General features: G+C 37.5%; 2 protein-coding genes and 1 long non-coding RNA gene across 5 annotated transcripts in view; all 3 read right to left on the bottom strand.

Annotated features, from left to right (window-relative positions):
- Window positions 1-6,660: 6,660 nt before the first annotated feature.
- Window positions 6,661-8,630, bottom strand: LOC141777269 (uncharacterized). Its single transcript, XR_012595881.1, has 4 exons — window positions 8,335-8,630; window positions 7,873-8,169; window positions 7,113-7,424; window positions 6,661-6,727 (listed from the first exon to the last, which is right to left on the bottom strand). It is a non-coding gene; the product is annotated as an uncharacterized LOC141777269 (long non-coding RNA).
- A 1,349-nt stretch (window positions 8,631-9,979) lies between these two features.
- The window catches only part of LOC141767959 (uncharacterized), a 55,885-nt gene continuing 45,156 nt past the window's right edge, over window positions 9,980-20,708 (bottom strand). For 2 of the 3 annotated variants that reach the window (XM_074635735.1, XM_074635757.1), the window contains exons 11-13: window positions 12,616-12,720; window positions 11,127-11,173; window positions 9,980-11,041 (exon numbers count right to left, since the gene is read on the bottom strand). In XM_074635735.1, the coding sequence (XP_074491836.1) occupies window positions 10,949-11,041; window positions 11,127-11,173; window positions 12,616-12,720 (245 nt within the window). In that variant the 3' untranslated portion in view covers window positions 9,980-10,948. The remainder of the gene's footprint in view (window positions 11,042-11,126; window positions 11,174-12,615; window positions 12,721-20,708) is intronic. The other variant, XM_074635746.1, reaches the window with a different exon arrangement.
- Window positions 16,135-17,691, bottom strand: LOC141776497 (uncharacterized). Its single transcript, XM_074650119.1, has 4 exons — window positions 17,396-17,691; window positions 17,167-17,193; window positions 16,603-16,884; window positions 16,135-16,439 (listed from the first exon to the last, which is right to left on the bottom strand). The coding sequence occupies exons 1-4, from the start codon at window positions 17,427-17,429 to the stop codon at window positions 16,135-16,137; spliced, it is 648 nt and encodes a 215-aa protein (XP_074506220.1). The 5' UTR covers window positions 17,430-17,691.

The following is a 20,708-nucleotide window of genomic DNA, read 5'->3' as shown; positions in this document are numbered from 1 at the left end:
GAACAGATGATGGAGTCTGACAGATCAGTGTGACTGAGTCTGTCTCTGTGATCACCGGTGGATTCACTGTCAGTTTAGGTTGAAGAGATGCTGAAAATCAAGCAAATGTTGGATTAAACAATTACAAATTTAATTTTTAAAACATAATTTCTGATGGTGAATTTATAATGGCAGACGATACCCATTGATATTCTTCTAACACTTCCTTTGAGGACTCGATCCACATGTTGAGAGTCACTTTGTTGTTTGTGCTCATACTGTAGCAAGTTCTTAAAATATAAGTCTATAGAAAGATTGCAGTTGATATAAACACTGCTGCCAGGCTTTCAGCACGTACTAAGAGAAGCGACCACATCACACCGATCCTTGCTGCCCTTCACTGGTTACCTGTGAGTTTTAGAATTGATTTTAAGATTTTACTGCTTGTTTTTAAAGCCTTGAATGGTCTGGCTCCTGCCTACATCTGTGATTTACTGACTCCCTATGAGGCTCTACTAACGGTTCCAAAATACAAACCTGTCAACAAAGGTGACCTCAGCTGTGGAACAAACTCAGCGTCTTCCTTTAAATCTCTTCTTAAGAGTCACTTTTATATTCTGTCTTTTTCTTAACTGATGGCGCATTGTTGTAACTTTTATTTACATTATTTTATCTTGTATTTATATGATTATATCTAGTTACTTTACTTTAACTTTAATTACTTTTATCATGCTTTTATTGTAAAGCACTTTTTAACCTTGTTTTGAAAGGTGCTATGTAAATAAAGTTATTATTATTATAGCAGCAGTGTTCACTCACGTTGTATGGTGATGGAGGATGTGTCACTGTCAGGAGAATATTTTTTCTCTCCAAGATCTACAGTGTAATAGCATTTCACTTCAACCTCAGCAGGTGAACTTTGACGTGCCATCTTCAGCAGCTCAGTCCCCGTCAGTGTCTGCAGACAAGAGAAGACTCTGACAATTCCTCCACTTAAAGTGTAGAAATAACACTGAGACACAGGAAGAGATGATGCAGTCTGACAGTCCAGAGTGACTGTTTCTGTCTCTGTGATCACCGGTGGATTCACTGTCAGTTTAGGTGGAAGAAGAGCTAAAAGGAAAGAGATATACATATCAAATACTGAATAATTACATTAATATGACAATAATCCAAACTGAGCTGCAGGGATTAATGTGGAGGAAGTAAAGAAAAATATAATGTACAACAAAACCGTGTGTAAAAATAGTCAAATCAATAGCAGACTACACCAAACTTCCCATACAGTGAAAACAGAGACTGACCTTGTCCTAGAATCTCGTGAAAGGAAACTGTTGGAAATATAAAGAGTTAACAATATAAATAGACATGATTATAATTAATACCTTCAACAAAATGTAGAATATTAAAACTCCATCCAATGTTTAATTCTGTCAAACAGAGGTGAGAGTCAAGATCAAGATATTTATTATTTGTTAGGAAAATTAGATTATTTAGACTCTGCACTGCAGTTCCACAGTTTACAAATAAACAGCACAGAGCAACAACACAGGTAATAAGAACACACATAACATGAAATCACCAACTATATAAAAGACAAAACATAAGCTGGTACATAATGGCTGACATTATATATTAATGTTAACCTGCATTAGTTTCTGATAGACTACATTAATAATGAAAAAATCTATAGGTTTAACTTACACATGAGGATGACAAACAGCAGGCGTCTAGCCATGATGAAGCTGAAGAAGACTGTTCAGATAGAAGATACTTGTGTGTCTGACTACATGGACTTCCTGTACTGCGGTTTCATTTTACACTTTTAAACTTGCTCACAGGAAAACCACAGCTAGCACCAGAAGTGAATCACATTAACAGACAGGACACAGAAACACACACACTTGACTTTTTAAAGCATAGCCTGTATTTTATTTAGACTGAATCCGACACACTTAAGACCTCTTAACAGAACAGTGGGTAACATTTCGGGGATCTATTTAAAGGAATGGAATATAATATTCATAACGATGTTTTCATTAGTGTATAATCACCTGAAACTAAGAATCGTGTTTTCATTAACTTAGAATGAGCCCTTCATATCTACATAGGGAGCAGGTCCTCTTCACGGAGTCCACCATGTTGCTCTGCCATGTTTCTACAGTAGCCCAGAACAGACACCACAGTACTGTTATCACAGTAACGTGAGCCGCAGAGGAGGAGTGAGCAGAGTGGTACTCAGTTGGTTGCAATCTGCAACCACACCACAAGATGCCGCCAAATCCTACACATTGTGTCTTTGCTCAAAGTAAAAATGCAGATATTTCCAATAAATGTCCAGGGTATTCAAGCATTTTAATTCATGCAACACAAGCTCTGTGGTCTTCCCTTTAGTTGGTAAAATGTCTTATCGGCTGAGTTTTAAGTCATCTTAAAAATTATGTTTCCTTGCAAATGGTTGATTGATTGATTCTGTTTGTTGTTTTGTGTTAAATCATGTTTTGTAGTTGGTTTTTACAGTGTTTTCTGTGTATGTGCATTGTAGGAATTTGTGTACGAGGTACATACTGTATGTGAATCTCTTGTGTAAAGCACTTTGGTACAAAAATACATTTTGTGTTTAAAGCGCTATATACTCAACCTCAACTTTTTAAATAAATGGGACTTTTTGTGTATAATGTTTTTATTATTTAAAGCAAGGCGACACATTACACATTATCTTCTGACCTAGCTTCTGTTTCTATCAATTCCATGAAGTCCAATTGAGCCATTACACCATTCTAGTTTTTGCTCTTTGGGATAATGGTGTAAATAATGTAAACATCACAACTGTACATTAGAAAGCAAAGTGTAAAAAGTTGCAAGAAAAAATATTTTTTGATTTCAAATTGACTTTGGAGTGCTGTACACTGCATCTCTCAGGGCTGATGTAGCTGGCCTCTCTGAGGTGTTGTTGTTGTCACTCTATGAAGAAAAAGAAACAGACATAACTTAACTCCCCTCAGTGAAGTGTAAATGTTTGCCAGCATTATGCATTTATCGAGATATAAAAGTTGCACATGTTTAGTATCTGTCATGCTGAAATATAAGAATGTACATTTTGTACCTGTAATGGCATATTATGCCTCTTCAAATTATGGCCACTAGAGCATTTTAGCAGAACTTGCACCACCAAGTGGCAATGTCTATGAACATCATTGTGATATACCGGTTTTGACAATAACTGTGATATTTAAACATGAAATATTCATATCATGTTTATACACATATGATAATATTGTGTAAATAATCCAGGGCCTCTTAAATAAATCTATATGTACAGTTATGGTCACAGACTCTCTCTCTCCACCTCCGTACACTTGTATTTTTAGTGTAATTTATTTGCCAAAAAAAGAGACAAAACACACAATGAACAAAGTTTAAAATTAATTTGACTGATAGCATTAATATTATTTAAATTTTTAGATAGCACAAAAATATTATTATTGTGAATTCTTTTGACCACGATATCCATGAAATGAAAATCTGATATCCTGACTGCCCTACTATGAGCATTATGCTACATTAGGAAGAGAAAAGCAGCTCACCAGTTTTGTATTCATAAGTGACGATAGTGAAGGTTTCATCATAACCACCTTGCAAATCAGTGCTGTTTGCATTTGGTCTAAATGGGGGGGGAAAATAGAAAAACAGGTTTTGTAAAGAGTGTTTCTACATTACAGAGGAGAGCAAAAGCACAGTACACATTTCCAAATGAATATACTGTATTACTCTCCCCAAACATCTAAATTATGTGACTGAAAAGTGTGACTTTCAGGTTCTGCCGGGTAAATATGGAATAAACCTTTCTAACCTGACATGTTGTCACTAGTACTGTATTGATTCCTTCATGTCAACACCTACTTGCTGCTCCACCACTCCAAAATCCTCCTTCTTATGCTTATTATTTAAGTTTTGTCTTTTTGTTGACTTAACAAGGATCTACTGTGATATCTGAATTATGTATGCTACCTCATATATGTTTTCAATGTGCTGGAGGTGTTAGTTTCCACAGCAGAGTTATCACTGCTGCTCAGACTGTTTTGAAAGGTCCCTCAAAGAACTTTATTGCCAAATGTCCATGTGTCCTCAAGCAAGGCACTTAATCTGCAACTGTACCGGTGGAGCAGCTCAGAGGCAGTCAGAAGAGGACTGGACGTCCTGAGCAACTGACAGAATGAATATCTGAAACTAAGACTACAATCCAGAGCAATGACTGAAAAGAAGATACATACTGGTTCTCACTCAAGTTTAATATTTGAGAAATACGATTTCTTACCTCTTGGAAACACCTGCCTCTAGAAAATGCAAAAAAATATAACCAGTGATTATTGATATCAGGAAGCTTCAATATTCCCTAATAAACAGGGATACTGGATGTAGCAGTCATTCTTTTACATTTTGCCACCAGAAACAAATGTAAACTGTCTTTAATTGAAAACAATGTGAAACATTTCCTACAACTGGAGCTGAGTTTTAGAATGAACACATGGTTAATGTTGTTTGATTCTTACCAATACTGCTTTGAGTAAAGAGAAGTACCAATCCAAGCAAGACGACTCCCACAGTCACAAATGCTCCAATCATCAATGTCATCTTATCTGCATTAAGAGAAGATGACATTAACAAGTGCCTGCCTACAGTGTTAACATAAAGGATGGAAGACAAGACAACAACAAGACTAAAAACCTTCAGCCCTGCTCTTGGACCTGAGAAATAGTAATGTTCATTACACCCAACAATATGAACGTGTTCATGGAATGAACTTAGTATTGGGGCAAAAATTGGCAGTGCTAGAGGTAATGTTGGGTCACAAGAACTGTCCTATATTGTTTTTATAATTAAATATCAAATCAGTATCAATATCGAAAACTAAATATAGATTAATGACCTGCTTTCAAGAATTTGCAAGGCACACCCTGCTGTTCAAAAATATACTTTAAATATAACAAAAAATGTTTGTGAGCTGGGTCATTACAGCAGCCTTTAATGAACCAGCTCTGCTCATTCAGCTCATCGGTCTATGGGTGCATATACAGTATACCCTACCTATGAGAGTTGCTCAGTGGCACATGAAGCCAAAATGGCTCGACTGCCGAGTGATGAAGTACCCGGATCTTCCGGCGATCTTCCGCAGCCATTGGGCTCATAGAGCACCTTTACCCCCCGCCTCCCAGCCCTCGCTCCAGCCTCGGCCTGGGTCTCATTCACATAAACGGAGGAAGTAAAATAACTCTTGATTCGGCTATTAGTGCATTTTACAACTTTTAGGACCTAATGAGTTACAAGGGCTATTCAAGTGTTCGTACTGAGAAGTTGATTCACCTCAAAAAAAAAATTATCCACTGATTTACAGATGTCTCTTTCCCAATGTAAGTCTATGGGAAAAAGTATTTTTAGGCCCAATGGTATCACGTGACGGACACAGAAGTTGTAGTACCAAACTACGAAAATTCGCTTCAGTGTGGATACAAGAACAAGCTATCTTTAGTAACAGGCTTACCAACAGTGGGATTTCATAAGAACACTGTGGAAGGTATTTTTGGCATTTTGATGAACTAATTAAAACGTAGGTGTACCTGTTATTTCATCACCAGATGCTGGATTCATTAGAGTTGTGTCAGCAGAGGTCCAGCTACCTGCAGCAGTGAAAGCTAAAGTAATGGAAGACACAAAAACATTAACATTAAAAATCAGAAATAGTTGTATTACGATGTTTATGATGTCGTAGTTCACTTCATTCTCAAATGTATCAATTTAGATGATGTGTTTTAAAACAGGTATTTTAATGAGAACAGAAGTTGTTGAATCATTGTTTTTCCCTTTTTTGCAGTCCCTAGAAAACACTTGAAATATGACGCCATGTCACTGAGTTATAGGCTACACTATAACACAATATGATAATATATGAAAGGAAAGGGAAAACACCAGCACCATTTTCATGCAATAATAAGAATCTTTAGTAGGCTACCTGTTGTTTCATCGGTAGATTCTGGATTCGTAGGAGTCATACTAGCACCTGTTTGTTGAAGGCACAAAAACATATTAACAATAAAACTATATACTGTATAGTCTTCCTTTGTACTAGGGGTACAAATGTTAAACAGCAAATTATTTTACTTGAACAATGTGGGCTAGCAGTTGCACAATAGGAAGGCTAACTTCAAATTTAAGCACATGCATCTCTATCACACACTATCTGAGTAACCAATCAGCAACCATCACCTTAGTATGTGCTTTGACAGAAATAATCACTTTTTATAAACATATTCAGTGTTTCACAATATTACTTTACATAGTGTGCATATAAACACTATGTGAATTGTAGGAAAACGGAATAATTATCTAACGCTGGTTTGGGGAAGTAGAGCTATAGCTAACAGTGTCACTTGAGGTACCAACAGTCCAACCTGGTGAATTTCAAAATAGTCATAATACTCAGAAACACATACTGTATGATCTGTGATTTATCAAGGTCACACTAAATATATCTGAAATTGTGTTACCTGATGTTACAGAAGTTACAAGAGCGGGAGCATGAGGTCTTCTAACAGTCGGACATGCTGAATAAACATCTTTTAACTTAAAAATAACAAATATAATAAGGGCTTTGTGATAATGTTCTGGATTTCTATTTAACATGTCCTACCTGTGGTCATAGTAGATGTCAGCATAGTCTGCATCATGCGTGACTCTTTTTCCACAATATCTACAATAAAGAAAGATGGATTTGAACCTGTCAGTGTCATGTGTGGACAACTGTGTGGGACAGAATATTTGTGCAATTGCACATCACAAAACTAGAAACTAGACAACACTCTCTTCTATTACAGTTGTGGCGATGTGTATGCATAGGCATGTATGTTCTTGATGTAATGATTGTTGTGTCGACTTAATTCTCAAATTGTATATGATTTTATTTTGGACCTTGTATGTGTGTGTGACCACAAAATGTCACAGTTTAACTTTTCAAATGACATTCATTTGAATACAGACACAAACATGGAGTTGTTCTATGGTCTACAGTCAGAATTCACAAAATCTATTTCAGTGTGTGTGTTATAGTTTGTGTATCTGTGTCTTCTCTGACTCACCAGTCAAGCTGTATCCATCACTACGAGGAGACAAAGAGTTTGGTTCACTTCCCAAACTATAGTCACAGCTGGCATCGCTTTGTTGAACTAAACGTAGACGTCTCAGCAAGTCATCAATTGTGACAGTAAACAGGCAGAACCACTGATTGTTTGAGGTCCTTTTCCTCTTGATGGTTGTTGTTGTAAATGGATCACTTGCTTCTCCAAAGTACAGGTTACAGCTCGTATCATGATTAGCAGATCCAGGCAGAGTGCAAGTAAAGATAACCTGGTCACCTTGAAAATGCTGAAGAGTCATCTGTGGTTTCAGAACTACAAAAAGATGAATGAAAAATCATTAAATACAAAGAACTATTTTGTCATATCGAGCACACTTTAAGATGAGTCTGTGATTTCAAACAGTGCTGACGTTTACAGAAGTCTGTGATACAACACCACACACATCATGTTTAACAACTAAAATGATAATTCTGTTCTATAATTCTGATGTGTTTTTGTAGTATACTATACAATAATGTATACTCAAATATATAATTTGATTGCATCAAAAAACAATTTATCAAACTAAGAAAAAGCAGAACTTTGCCCAAATGTGTCATTTTAATGGACGGTTACTAAATCAGTGTTTTTCTTTTTTTTTTTTAGTTTGTAACCGCTACAAACAAATTCACACCTGAAATATAACACCATACTACTTTTCTTGTGCTGATACTTTATCAAGACATAATAATATCAGTAGAAGTAAGAAACAATCACTCACTGTGTATGGTGATGGAGGATGTGACACTGTGTGGAGATGGATACATTTTCTCTCCAAGTTTTACAGTGTAAAAACACGTCACTTCAACCTCAGCAGATGAACTCTGACGTGCCAACGAAAGCAGCTCAGTCCCCGTCAGTGTCTGACGACATGAAAAGCTATTGACAGTTCCTCCACCTAAAGTGTTGAAATTACACCGATACACAGGAACAGATGATGGAGTCTGACAGATCAGTGTGACTGAGTCTGTCTCGTCGATCACCGGTGGATTCACTGTCAGTTTAGGTGGAAGAGATGCTGAAAATATAAGTATATATTGGATTAAAAAACAGAAAATTGCATAAAATACTTCTGATGATAAATGTATAATGGCAGGGGATGCCCATTCTAAATCTTCTTTCTCTTCTTATTTTGAAGACACAAACCAAATGTGCTCATACTGTAGCAACAGTGTTCACTCACGTCGAATGATGATGGAGGACGTGTCACTGTCAGGAGATGAAGTCTTTACAAGGTAAAAACACGTCACTTCAACCTCAGCAGGTGAACTTTGATGAGCCATCTTCAGCAGCTCAGTTCCCGTCAGTTTCTGACGACAAGGGAGTCTTTTGCCACGTCCTCCTCTTACAACACGAAAATAACACGGAGACACAGGAACAGATGATGGAGTCTGACAGTCCAGAGTGACTGTTTCTGTCTCTGAGATCACCGGTGGATTCACTGTCAGTTTAGGTGGAAGAAGAGCTGAAAATTTAAATATATGTTAGATTACATAACTGGAAATTACATTTAATTATTCTGATGATAAATGTATTTGTTTGTTTTAGAAGATACTTCGCAATTACATTAAGATAAGATTACTAATGATCAAGTGTGATATTGTACAGCATAGAAAAATAGACTAAAAGTACTTTACAGCCAAACTATGTGTACAAATTGACAAATTAATTGCAGACTTTACTAAACTGTCCTTACTGTGATAACAGTTCACCTTGCCATGAAACTATTATTAAACTCAGGTACTGACCTTCTGCTTTCATCTTGGAAAAGGAATCTGTTGGAGAATAAATCAATAAAATCAATAAACCAATAAATAGTAAATGTTGAATTGCTTTCAACCTGATGTAAAAGTTTAATAAAACATGACACCAATACATAATTAATCTTGCAAATAAAATACAATTACCTGTATTGGTGTATCTACTTACATTTACAGTGAAAGAAACTGACAAGAGGTTAAACTTACATATGAGGACGACTAACAGCAGGCGTCCGGCCATGATGAAGCTGAATAACGTGAATGTCCAAGAACCCTTTAAAGGCAACACTTGTGTGTCTGACTGTGGGAACTCATACAGAGAGCGTCATTTCACAGAACATGTTCTCAGGAAAACCACAGCAAGCATCAGAAGTGACACAGAAATACACCTGTACTTGACATTATCTGTATATTTAGATCACATCTTCAGTATTAGCCAACAATGGTGGCTTGCATTTATATAGCGTCTTTCTAGTCTTCCGACCACTCAAAGCATTTTACACCACATGTCAGCATTCACCCATTCACACACACATTCACATACTGATGGCAGAGGCTGCCATGCAAGGTGCCAACTTTGCCCATCAGGATCTAAATCATTCACACACTGATGGCTCAGCCTTCAGGGGGCAATTTGGGGTTAACCCTTGCTCAAGGACACTTCAACATGTGGACTGGAGGAGCCGAGGATCGAACCACCACCTGCTTTCCCCTCTGAGCCACAGCCGCCCGAACTAGCCAGAGAAATTTAAGTTTGTTTATCCCTTCTGTTGCTTTCTTATTGTCTTAATTTTTTTACTTGTTGCCTATTTCTAAACTGGCAGAACTAGTGCTGACTTGAGAAGCCAAACACCTTCAGTTAGTCTCAAGACAAAATACTTCAATACAGTAATTATTTAGTACAGGTTTTTACTGTGTACACCAATACATACATTATTCAGATATGCGTAATATGAGTAATGCATTCTGAAGAAGAAAACATCTGAGAAGATGGTAAAATAAGAAACTGAAGTTAGGGACCGTCTCAAAGGTGCACGCAAATGGGCCAAGGGGCTGTTCAGATTTTTGTCAATAGCTTTTGCATTTATTTTTCATACACATATTAAAAAAACTTCACGTCCATCTGGATCTCCTCCCATTGCACGCACAATCTCTGTTTTGGAAAGCAAAATATGCAATAGGGCGTCAAGGGCCATTTTTTGTCAATAGCTTTCCCATTTTTTTTAAATTTACACTTCAGACCAACTTTACATTCATCTGGGCCTCCTTCAACCTCCAATTTTTAGAGACAATCATACAATATGGCCAAATACAATTCTGACTTCCACTAACCTCCCGCTTCATTTCCACTTTTAATTGCCACACAGACTATTAACAGTTACACAGGTAAAATAGCTGAAAGACAACAGAAAATGTTAACTTGCTTTATTCTGCCAGTTTTTCCTTGTTTTAAAGCAGAAGACATTTCAGAAGAGCTAAAGATGCATGAAGAAGATCTCAGAATGTTATATTCATATATCCAGCCATAACTTGTCAAGGTGACCACATAACTCTGAACCACATGTTTGAGAAAACTGATATACAGAAGTAGTAACATGTGAACGTGTGTACATTTATTTATAAAGTATGGTCGCAAAGCTCTCAGACAATATATCCAGTTATTATAAATATACAGAAAACACATTAGAAAACAAGACAAGAACTACAAACAGGAGTAAAGTGAATGTTTGCTTTAGTTATATACTGTATGAGGGAAGCTAAATACATTTTCAATCTAAAAAAGGTAAATTGAAATGCAGTTTGGAACCCACGCTGTGATTTGTACATCATAAAACACAACTTGAAAATTGGATATAACTGTTAAACTTGGAAAACGTTAGTAGAAGTTTGGTTTCATCTTACAGTTTGGTTTAATCTGAGAAAGACATTACAGCTGTCTAACATTAGTCTAGATTATACCAGTCAACTATAAACACAAGTTTTACATTACTAACAGTTCTTCAGGCTTTCTCTATACAATATAAAACAGTTTGTGCTTCAGTGTAGCTGCACTGTGCTGTACTCCATACCCTTCAGGGCTGATGCAGCTGGCTCCTCGGCGATGGTGGAGTACAAATGGTATATGTCGATCTGGAAAAAGAAAGAAATCAACTTTAGCATTTATTAATATATATATGATGAATCTATTTAATATTGTCCCTCTAGTCAGACTTACATTGTCATGTTGAGACTCCCGCCGCATTTTCACTTCCTTGGGACCTGCTTGTGAGAAAGACACACAAAGTAAGATGATCGTTTTCCATGAAGTTTGGCATTTTATTGCAAGGTTTGTATCTCAAATAATGTCGTTCTGTATATAAAAATAAAAGCCTTTAGTCCATCTGATTGGATTCAAGAATTTGAATCAGCCGTTCCTCGTCAATTGCGGCGCTTTCCAAGTGAGCAACAGGAGTAAATAGAAACAGGATGTCTGACAAAAGATCAGCTCAAAACAGCGTCACATTGCGCAGCGCAGGCAAAACAATCAAACTGATTCTGTCACTGACGGTCGCTCGCGTTGCATTCAGTTAGGGAACTTACTGAAACATAGTGTATTATGTAGACGACACACAGCATCCCAATGCTCTAGACTTCTCTGTGTTGTAAACATCACATTCCCTCTAGATTGTTTGGTGAACCCCAACCTTAAAGTTCAAACTGTGCCTATGGGTGAGCCTCATTCAACTGGCCCCAGATGATCTGGTTCTCAGCAATTGTACCCCGCCACCACAAGTGATGTGTCTTAAAGCGTATCCCCGTACATATGGACTATGTAGGTTGGAGAGAGTCTTCACACGATACAGAACAATTCTATACCATCTCTTCTCATACAATATTTCACGTGTGAAAAAGAGTTGGACCCAAACAAAGGAGGTCATTTTTGTCTCAGTGCGGTGGTGGTGGTCTCCCACACGGCACGCATGATTTACCTTCAGCGTGAGATCTAGCTTGTGCATGTTTATTATTTGCCACTTGATGAGTTACACAATAGTTGTGTTAGTAGCTGTGAGCTACATGAACTCTGTTCACCCGAACAAATGTGGATCTGCATCAAACATTTCTTGGAAATTGCAAATATAATTTAAGTATATGTGAGTGTGAGCCTAGGAAAACTGTGTGGCCAATCGTAACCAAAAGGTGTTAGTTCAGACAAAGCACTGAAGCTGCGCTGGCATTAGCTGACCAGCATCATGTGTTTCTTTCATGCTTTACCATCAGTGGCTCCATCACCAGCTGTGTAGCATCAGCACGGGCTGCACGGCCATTATAAGATGACACTTCTCACTGATATTCTGCTGACACAATTGCGCCAGTGAAGTTTGCTGCTGAAGCTCCTTTCACCAACCTCCTCCTTATGAGCTATACTTTTGGTATTGTTCCTGACTAAAATTGAATGCTGCTTGATGCTTTGGGAGCTTCCTCTAAAGAGCACAACATTTTTGCTAAATCTAACTTATAACAATTTGTATTTTTTGAGTAGTTGTTTAACCCTCTCAAACTGAATAAATCTTAAAATGCAATAATTGTAAAAATACAATTATAGAGCTTACATAAGTTTAATAAGCAGATAAAAGTTCTTAATAGAGAACAGTATGTGTGAACACCCAGATAAAAAAAACAGATTCTGACTTCATTAGACAAAAACAAATCAACATAGTTCTCACCAGTTCTTCTTTTGTTGCAGAAAAATGCAGAAACCAGCAAGACGGCGCCCACAGTTACTCCACAACCAGCCGCAACTGCTACATACTTCCATATCCATGTTTTTGCTTTACAACAATAGAAGTCACAAACAAGTGTCAGTCTCACTTCTCACTGCATTAACATGTACTGTGCATAACTACAGTATTTCAACCAACAGCACCATTTTGATGCAATAATAAGAATCTTTAGGCTACCTGTCATTTCATCATATTAACAATAAAACTATATATAATCTTCCTTTGTACTGGGGGTACACATGTTAAGCAGCAAATTGTTATTTTACTTGAACAATGTGGGCTTACAGCTGCACAATAGGAATGGTAACTTCACATTTAAGCACATGCATCTCTATCACACACTATCTGAGTAACCACTCAGCAACCATCAGCTTGGTATGTGCTTTGACAGAGATAATCACTTTTTATAAACATATTCAGTGTTTCACAATATTACTTTACATAGTGTGTATATACTGTAAACACTATGTGAATTGTTGAAAAAACAGAATAATTACCTGATGCTGATTTCACTGATGTTAGGGAAGTAGAGATAAAACTACCAGTGCTACTTGGCGTACCAACAGTCCAACCTGGTGAATAAACAAAAGTACATTTCAAAATACTGAATACACTGAAACACATTTAATTAACTAAAGTCACACTTAATATCTGTAATTTTGTTACCTGATGTTCGTTTTACAGGAGTTACCAGAGTAGAAGCATGAGGCCTGCTAACAGTCAGACCTGGCGAATAAAAACACAAAGACCTCTTCAAATTTCTAAACTACTTAGTACTGAGGTGCTATGTAATAATGTTCTGGACTGCTTCCTTAATATAGCTAAAGCTACCAGTGTCACTTGACGTAACAACAGTCCAACCTGGTGAATTTCAAAATAGTCGTAATACTCAGAAACACATACTGTATGATCTGGGATTTATCAAAGTCACACTTAATATATCTGAAATTGTGTTACCTGATATTACAGGAGTTACAGGAGTTACAGGAGTTACAGGAGCGGGAGCATGAGGTCTGCTAACAGTCTGACCTGCTGAATAAACAAAGATCTTTTAACTTCAAAATAACAAATATAATAAGGGCTTTGTGATAATGTTCTGGATTTCTATTTAAATGAATAATGTCCTACCTGTGGTCATAGTAGATGTCGTCATAGTCTGCGTCATGCGTGACTCTTTTTCCACAATATCTACAATAAAGAAAGACGGACAATGATTGTGTGGACAACGGTGTGGGACAGCGTATTTGTGCAATTGCACATCATAAAACTAGAAACCAGCCTACTTTTTTTATTACAGTTGTGGACATGTGTATGCATAGGTATGTGTTTTTGATGTGATGATTGGTGTGTCGACTTAAAGCTGCAGTGGGTAGAATTGGAGCAAATATGATTTAAAAAAGTTATTTTTATAAAACCATATCCTGATAGTAGTGCATGAGACAGGTAATCTGAAAAAAATCCTATTCCTCTGTGTCCTCCGAAATCTTGCAGACTCCAGAGCGTCTGCAATATTTCACAGACCGGAGGAAAACAACCAATCAGAGCCGAGCTGGAGCCTGCCGTCTATATGAGCAGCTGTCAATCACTCGCAAACTCCGATCAAACGGTCAAACTAGTCAGCACTGATCAAATATGAATCAATATTCTGTTACTGTAATGACTATTTCTCTCCTCAAATGTTTTCAGAAACATCTTGAGGGTGTACTGTTTGGCTGTAAAATGAGAAGATTTGTGACCCGGCAGCCATGTTGAGATCAGTTGAGGAAATACCAAGCACCGCCCACCAGCCGGAGCACAGCCAATAGGAACGCTCAATAGGAATGCTCTCTCTCTGAAATTACCTGTGATTGGTCAAACTCTCCCGTCACACGCTAGATTATTTAAAGCCTGAAACAGAGCCATGAGGAGGTACAGAAGTCTAGTTATAGCTCAGAACACTTGAATTACAATATGCTGAAAGGTTATTATGGAATTTTTGCCCAATGATGCCAAAAACGTTCTGCCTACTGAAGCTTTAATTCTCAAAATTGTATATGATTTTATTATGGACCTTGTATGTGCAACCACAAAATGTCACAATTTAATATTTCAAATGACATTCAATGAAGCGTATGCGAAAATTCAGACAGGAAGACTAGGGGTGCAAGCTCATTCATTCTCATTCATTCTGGTTCTCTCTCTCTCATGGGGTATTAATATGTCAGCTGATTATGGGCGTCTCTCTTTTCAGTGACCAATCAGAGCTTGCCATATCTCCCTCAACCAATCACATGCTGCTGTCAAAAGTTTAAAAACCATTCTCCTCTATGCGTTTTCAGTGTCAGCATTCAGCACTAACGGACGCGACCCTCCACCACCCCATCACCTCCAGATTCATCACATCAGAGTAATCCTGCTCCACTTCATTCATCGGATCTGCATCAGTCTTCACCACCACCACCACCAGTGTCTAGACCCGGGGGGAATATTTCTACATCCTACTACAGCTTCACTTCCCCTTTATTATTTCACATCGGGTCTAAATCGCCAAAGACTGTTACTATTCATAATTTGTGCACTTTGTAATAAATCATCGTTCAATTCATACGAGTCTCTCCTGATTGAAATTGAATACAGACATGGAGTTGTTCTATGGTCTACAGTCAGAATTCACAAAATCTATTTCAGTGTGTGTGTTATAGTTTGTGTATCTGTGTCTTCTCTGACTCACCAGTCAAGCTGTATCCATCACTACGAGGAGACAAAGAGTTTGGTTCACTTCCCAAACTATAGTCACAGCTGGCATCGCTTTGTTGAACTAAACGTAGACGTCTCAGCAAGTCATCAATTTTGACATAAAACTGGAAGAACCACTGATTGTTTGAGCTCCTTTTCCTCTTGATGGTTGTTGTTGTAAATGGATCACTTGCTTCTCCAAAGTACAGGTTACAGCTCGTATCATGATTAGCAGATCCAGGCAGAGTGCAAGTAAAGATAACCTGGTCACCAAGAAAATGCTGAAGACTCATCTGTGGTTTCAGAACTACAAAAAGATGAATGAAAAATCATTAAATACAAAGAACTATTTTGTCATATCGAGCACACTTTAAGATGAGTCTGTGATTTCAAACAGTGCTGATGTTTACAGAAGTCTGTGATACAACACCACACACATCATGTTTACAACTAAAATGACAATTCTGTTCTATAATTCTGATGTGTTTTTGTAGTATATTATACAATAATGTATACTCAAATATATAATTTGATTGTATTAAAAAAAACAATTTATCAAACTAACAAAAAGCAGAAGTTTGCCCACATGTGTCATTTTAATGGACGGTTGCTAAATCAGTGTTTTTCTATTTGTTTTGTAGTTTGTAACCCCTACAAATAATTTCACACCTGAAATATTACACCACGCCATTTTCTTGTGCTGATACTTTATCCAGACATAATAATATCAGTAGAAGTAAGAAACAGTCACTCACTGTGTATGGTGATGGAGGATGTGACACTGTGTGGAGACGGATACATTTTCTCTCCAAGCTTTACAGTATTAAAACACGTCACTTCAACCTCAGCAGATAAACTCTGATGTGCCAACGAAAGCAGCTTAGTCCCCGTCAGTGTCTGATGACATGAGAAGCTATTGACAGTTCCTCCACCTAAAGTGTAGAAATTACACTGATACACAGGAACAGATGATGGAGTCTGACAGATCAGTGTGACTGAGTCTGTCTCGTTGATCACCGGTGGATTCACTGTCAGTTTAGGTGGAAGAGATGCTGAAAATTTAAGTATATGTTGGATTAAATAAACAGAAAATTGCATAAAATACTTCTGATGATAAATGTATAATGGCAGAGGATGCCCATTCTAAATCTTCTATCTCTTCTTCTGAAGACACAAACCAAATGTGGACATACTGTAGCAACAGTGTTCACTCACGTCGAATGATGATGGAGGACGTGTCACTGTCAGGAGATGAAGTTATTGCAAGGTAAGAACACGTCACTTTAACCTCAGCAGGTGAACTTTGTTGAGCCATCTTCAGCAGCTCAGTTCCCGTCAGTTTCTGACGACAAGGGAGGGGTTTGCCAGGTCCTCCTCTTACAACGCGAAAATAACACTCAGACACAGGAACAGATGATGGAGTCTGACAGTCCAGAGTGACTGTTTCTGTCTCTGTGATCACCGGTGGATTCACTGTCAGTTTAGGTGGAAGAAGAGCTGAAAATTTAAATAAATAAAAATAATTGGAAATTACATTTAATTATTCTGATGATAAATATATTTGTTTGTTTTATCAGATACTTCACAGTTACATTAAGATAAGAAAATTCCTAATGAGCAAGTGTGATTTATTGTAGAGCATAGAAAATAGACTAAAAGTACTATACAGCCAAACTATGTGTAAAAATTGTCAAATTAATTGCAGACTTTACTAAACTGTCCTTACTGTGATAACAGTTCACCCGTCCATAAAAACTAATATTAAACTCAGGTACTGACCTTCTGCTTTCATCTTGGAAAAGGAATCTGTTGGAGAATAAACCAATAAAATCAATAAACCAATAAATAGTAAATGTATAATGTTAATGTTGTATTTCTTTCAACCTGATGTAAAAGTGTGATAAAACATGATGATACCAATATAAATCTGGCACTTGCAAATAAAATACAATTACCTGTATTGGTCTTACATTTACTATGAAAGAAAATGACAAGAGGTTTAACTTACACATGAGGACGACTAACAGCAGGCGTCCGGCCATGATGAAGCTGAATAACGTGAATGTCCAAGAACCCTTTAAAGGCAACACTTCTGTGTCTGACTGTGTGAACTTTTACAGAGAGCGTCATTTTGCAGAACTTGAACTCAGGAAAACCACAGTGAGCATCATAGATGAATCACAATGACAGACAGGCCACAGAAACACACTTACACTTTGCACAAGTTAAGCCCCAGTATGTGTGATAATGTATATTTAAATCACATCTAACACTGTGTTGGCTCTCTGGTTTAGAAAAATAAAACATTTTCTTATTGTTTTTCTTATTGTTTTTTTACTTGTTGCTTTTTCTAAACTGGCAGGACTATTGCTGAAATGGAAATTGAAACCAAACAACATGCAGGTTTTTACTAAAAGAGATTTTTTAAACACCTGTGCATACTTGGGGTGTAAATGAATACAAATACATTATCAGATATGTAAAGATACTGTGCTCTTAAGAGATACGAGCAACATCTGATCATTGTTACTGTAATATCGGACGTCCTGTGCTCAACTTGACAGATAGTAAAACGAGGAACTGAAGTTAGGGACCGTCTCAAAAGTGTATGCAAATGAACCCAGGGAGCTTTTCAGATTCTTGCCAATAGCTTTTCTTCTTTTTTTTCATACATATTTCGAACAAACTTTTTTTTTTTATTTGGACCTCCTCTCATTGCTTGCACAATCTCTTTTTTGAAAGAAAATATGCAATAAGGCGTCAAGGGCATATTAGGAATCAACTTTACATTCATCAGGACCCCCTACAATTTACACAACCTCCTATTTTTACATTTTGACAGTGTGTAATATTTCGGGGGATCTGTCTGTCTGGCTTCACTTCTCAGACCTGGAGGTAGCCCACTGGGTAGGACTAAAGAAGGAAGCTTATGCTATTCTATGGCAACAGCATAAAGAGGAATCCTTACCCCTCTTACACATCAGGACGGAAGTGCCGCAATTTTTGGAGAAGTGCAGCCCCGTGTCCTTTCGGTTCCCATGTAAATCAATTGAGCTGTTCACAAAAGCACACACCGCGCCACGGAGCTCTGCAGCCGGCTCGCGATCTTCAGCAATAGTTTCAGCATCTGGTCTATTTTATCCACGTGCCGGGAGCGAATCTGGCAAGAAAACACACTGATAATCTACTATAAATTATATAAATTATATATTATAAGAGATATAAATGATCTGATTCTGATAAGATGATAAAAAATATGCATCCCACGAACGCCTTTGACTTCCCTCCTCTCTCTCCCTGCTGTTCTCCCGGAGTTTTAATTTCTCCGATTCCCTCCCCCAATCAAATTTCGAAATCCATCCATTATATTTATATAAACAGCCTAGTGTCACTGCAGTTTGTGATCGTGGGTTTTAAATTACATACTTATTCCATATATTTGTCAGTTGTGTCTTAACAGAGAGCGAGAGAGACGAGCAGACACACTACACACACACACACACACACAAGAGAGAGAGAGACAGCTCTATAGTGAACAGCTGAGGAGAAAAATCGCTTGTTCACCAGCACGAATAAATGTGCTTCTGGTGCGAACAGCCCGCTCGTGCGACAATTAACATTGCGTGGCGCTTCCGTTCCTGATGTGAACCCGATGCTAGACTTGAATCTGTAAAGATTTAGTTTTGCTACACTATAAACGTCACACTATTAACGTCCTCCACCTTCTCAAAATAATAATATTAAGAACTAAATAATAAGCAGCTGAGACTTTCATCCTACAAAATACAGTATAAATCATAAATAAATATGACTCAACCCTCCACTGGAAACCAGTGAAGTTGTAGGACACCTCTCACCAGTTTGTGCTTCTTGGAGTTTGTGTTTCAATGTTTGTGTCAGGGTCTCGTTTCACAAACGAACAGCAATCCCCAGTCAGAGTTCAGCCTTAGCTTTATTGATCCAAACAAGATAAACTATGACCTTACATGTAAAATCAGATACATAATGTATTTAAATGATCAACTAATATGTCCTGTTTCTGTCAGAATAACTTAATCATCTGCATAAAGAAACAAAGACTGAGGAGGCCCAGGACAACGCCTTGTGGGACTCCTCGAGTAATAGGCAAAGGCCCCGAGAGGTACCCTCTAACCTCAACCTGCTGGTCCCTCTCTGACAGATAAAAAGCCACCCATCTGATAACTGTTTCATTCATGCCAGTTGCTTTTAGTCGATTGTGTCAAAGGCCTTTTGCAGGTCAACATGGGACCACACATATCATCGATTTCTCAAGGTATTAAAGGCAAGTTTAAAAATGTATTTAAAAAAATTACACATGGTTAACAGTTCTTTAGGCTGTCTGCTTTCTGTTTCTTTATACAGTATAAAAAGGTGTGTGTTTCAATGTGTCTGCAGAGTGCTGTACACCATGTCCTTCAGGGCTGATGGAGGTGGCTCCTCAGAGATGGTGGAGTACACGTGGTATATGTCAGACTAGAGAAGAAAGAAACCAACTGTAAGAGCCCTTTAAATCTATAGCATAGATCTATATTGCAAACATATTCAACACTGTGCCTCATGTCTCACTTACATCCTCATTTTGAGGTTCTTTCCTCTTCAGATTCTCAGAACCTGAGAGAAAGAACAAAACACTAAGATGACTGTCAAGTTTGGCATTTTATTGCACCGTCATTGTGCTCTAAATTTAGACATAATTCTTCAGTGATTAAATATCTGCCTGTATCACAAGCCAGTAAAAATATTATGGAAACAAAAGCCCCTTTTTTGTACGGAAGCCCTAAACAGACATGATTAAAACATTTTTTTAATGCCGTTATCTCGAGATCACGGGTTGATTAGGTTGTTATCTCGAGAAAACAAGATAATTAACACGTTATCACAAGAAAACAAAAGGTTGTTTTCTTTTATTACTTATAGTGTTTGGATCAAATCAGCTGACAGTAAGTCCATTCAAACGGCCCAGATCGAGCTGACAGAACGGATGTATGCTTCAATGGCTGACAGTGATGGACTTGGTAAAGTTAGTGGAAGGATTTTGTGTCTGTAGTCATAGATGTCAACTCAAATGTATCAGTCATTGTTAGGAATTATTCATTTACATTTTTTCCAGCAACCAAAAATCAAAAGATAAAGACATTTCCCTCAAAATGTTGTGGTATTTTCTTTGTAATTTATAATTGACACAGCACAGGTAACATGTTTTATACTTGTGGTGAATATAATCCAATGGATCTCATTTCCATATATTTGTACCCTTATTTTGAAAACCGGACGTAGTCACACGTGTATCTTTCAACAAA

The sequence above is a fragment of the Sebastes fasciatus genome, chromosome 1 (genome assembly GCF_043250625.1).
Source record: "Sebastes fasciatus isolate fSebFas1 chromosome 1, fSebFas1.pri, whole genome shotgun sequence".
Taxonomy (NCBI): Eukaryota; Metazoa; Chordata; class Actinopteri; order Perciformes; family Sebastidae; genus Sebastes; species Sebastes fasciatus.
Note: the sequence above shows the minus strand (reverse complement) of the source record. Positions and strands in the feature narration are given on the sequence as shown.

Bases quoted from the DNA above. Each gene is read 5' to 3' on its own strand.
- LOC141776497 (XM_074650119.1), bottom strand. From the start codon at position 17,429: ATGGCCGGACGCCTGCTGTTAGTCGTCCTCATGT. The intron at 17,194-17,395 runs GTAAGTTAAACC...ATTCTCCAACAG, and splicing joins GCTGTTAGTCGTCCTCATGT to ATTCCTTTTCCAAGATGAAA. The intron at 16,885-17,166 runs GTCAGTACCTGA...TTAAATTTTCAG, and splicing joins TTCCAAGATGAAAGCAGAAG to CTCTTCTTCCACCTAAACTG.